Raw genomic sequence first — 1,670 nt, forward strand, 5'->3', positions numbered from 1 at the left:
AAACCACATGGCAGGCCATTAACTTAAGTCCATTGTAAGTCCCAAGGTCAGCAGAGCATGGCAGGCTGCTGAACAATGACACGGCTACATGCAGGGTCCAAGAGTGCCATAGGCTAGAGACCATTCCCAAAGTTTCTCTTTCTATGCAGGAAGTACATCACATCCCAAAGGCAGCTACTCAGGTGCTTGTCGTAGATCCTACCATGGAGTTGATTGCCAATCTCATCATGGGGAATAACTATCACCAGCTGCCCAGCCACTCAACCAGGCCCAGCCAAGTTGACACACAAACATAGCTACCACAGTTCCTTAATATTGCATTGTCTGGATATACCATGGTATACTTAGGGCATTCTCTTTCATTGGATATTAAGTTTTTTTTCCAGTTATTTCCCCTAATAACAAAATGCTGCAGGGAATATACTTTTTTGTGTCCTTGTCCTTATGTAGGATAAATTCTAAAACTTAGAATCGCTGGATAAGAGTGTATGAGTATGTTATGTTATATTTATGACTTGAGGTTTAATGGGATGGGAAAAATATGACTATATGGGAAAGTAGTTATTATTCATAAAATATAAAATATTTTCTATCTTCTAGCCTGGCATTTCTGCTTGCTTCTCTGTTTGCCCTAAGTGTGGAGCTAGCAATCACCCATCTGCTCGATTTTGTGGCTCCTGTGGCATTTTTATGGAGTCCTTGGCAAGATTAAGCTTGGAAAACAGCCTGGCCCCGGCTACTGAAGAACCCTGGCGTTTTTCTAAGGTGAGGCCTCCACTGTAGTAAGAACTAGTGCCCTAGAAGAGGACAGAACCCTGAATTTGTGTACTCTACTCTGTGTATCAACCCAGGTTTCCATGGGAAAGAGAGCCAAAACATATAGACCTCTGTTTGAAAAAATAAAAACAAACAAACCAAAACTCAAAGAAATTGAAATATTACAGACATTCTGTATGCATATAGAGAGACCATTCTGAGTGTAAAACCACAAAAACAAATGACTTCATGTGGGCTATTTACAATGAATCTTATAAAGAGGAGGAACAAATAAAGAAGTACAACCATTGGCTAATCTTAATGTGATTGATTGAACCCTACCTTCTTCCTATTACTGAGATCAGTTGATACCAGGTTAGTAGGTGGTCTCTGAACTGTCAGCTAAAAATTTGGCCCTCCTCAATTGAAATCTTTTGAAATGTAAATTAGGTAAGCCCACTGTCTTTTTTTTTTTTTTAATTAAATCACAAGGTAATAGTTTTGTTATTTATTCTCTCTTTGAGCCAGAAAGAAACAACTTTAACCATGTTGCAAATTGATTAGCAATTTAGGTTGAAAAGAACAGGCGGTAAAGCTGCAGGCAAGATCAATTTGGGGTCAGATATTTCTAGGTTCGTGGGTCAGGAAAAACTCTTAAAATCAATATACGATGTCTGTTATTATTTTTTTTCTTTGGCATCTTTCACATGAACTTTCAATGAGGTATGTAAATAAACTCAATCAATTTAGATTTTAAGCATTCAAATCAAAGATCTGAATATGTGTTTATCTGTAGTAGATTAACGTCTAATTCCATTTGCAAAGCAATGGACTTAATGTTGTAAGGGTGAAGTAGATTCAAAACCCATGAGACAGCATGTACTTCTCTTGAACTTGCTTTGTAGTATACAAAT

At 37.7% G+C, this 1,670-nt stretch overlaps 1 protein-coding gene across 1 annotated transcript in view; it reads left to right on the forward strand.

Annotated features, from left to right (window-relative positions):
• DZANK1 (double zinc ribbon and ankyrin repeat domains 1) overlaps positions 1–1,670 on the forward strand; it is a 262,593-nt gene that overhangs the window by 170,795 nt on the left and 90,128 nt on the right. Inside the window, exon 10 of the mRNA XM_007948222.1 lies at positions 601–765. Within this exon, the coding sequence (XP_007946413.1) occupies positions 601–765 (165 nt within the window). The remainder of the gene's footprint in view (positions 1–600; positions 766–1,670) is intronic.

This window comes from Orycteropus afer, unplaced genomic scaffold, assembly GCF_000298275.1.
Source record: "Orycteropus afer afer isolate SDZICR_OR568_19922 unplaced genomic scaffold, OryAfe1.0 scaffold00208, whole genome shotgun sequence".
In the NCBI taxonomy this organism is placed as follows: domain Eukaryota; kingdom Metazoa; phylum Chordata; class Mammalia; order Tubulidentata; family Orycteropodidae; genus Orycteropus; species Orycteropus afer.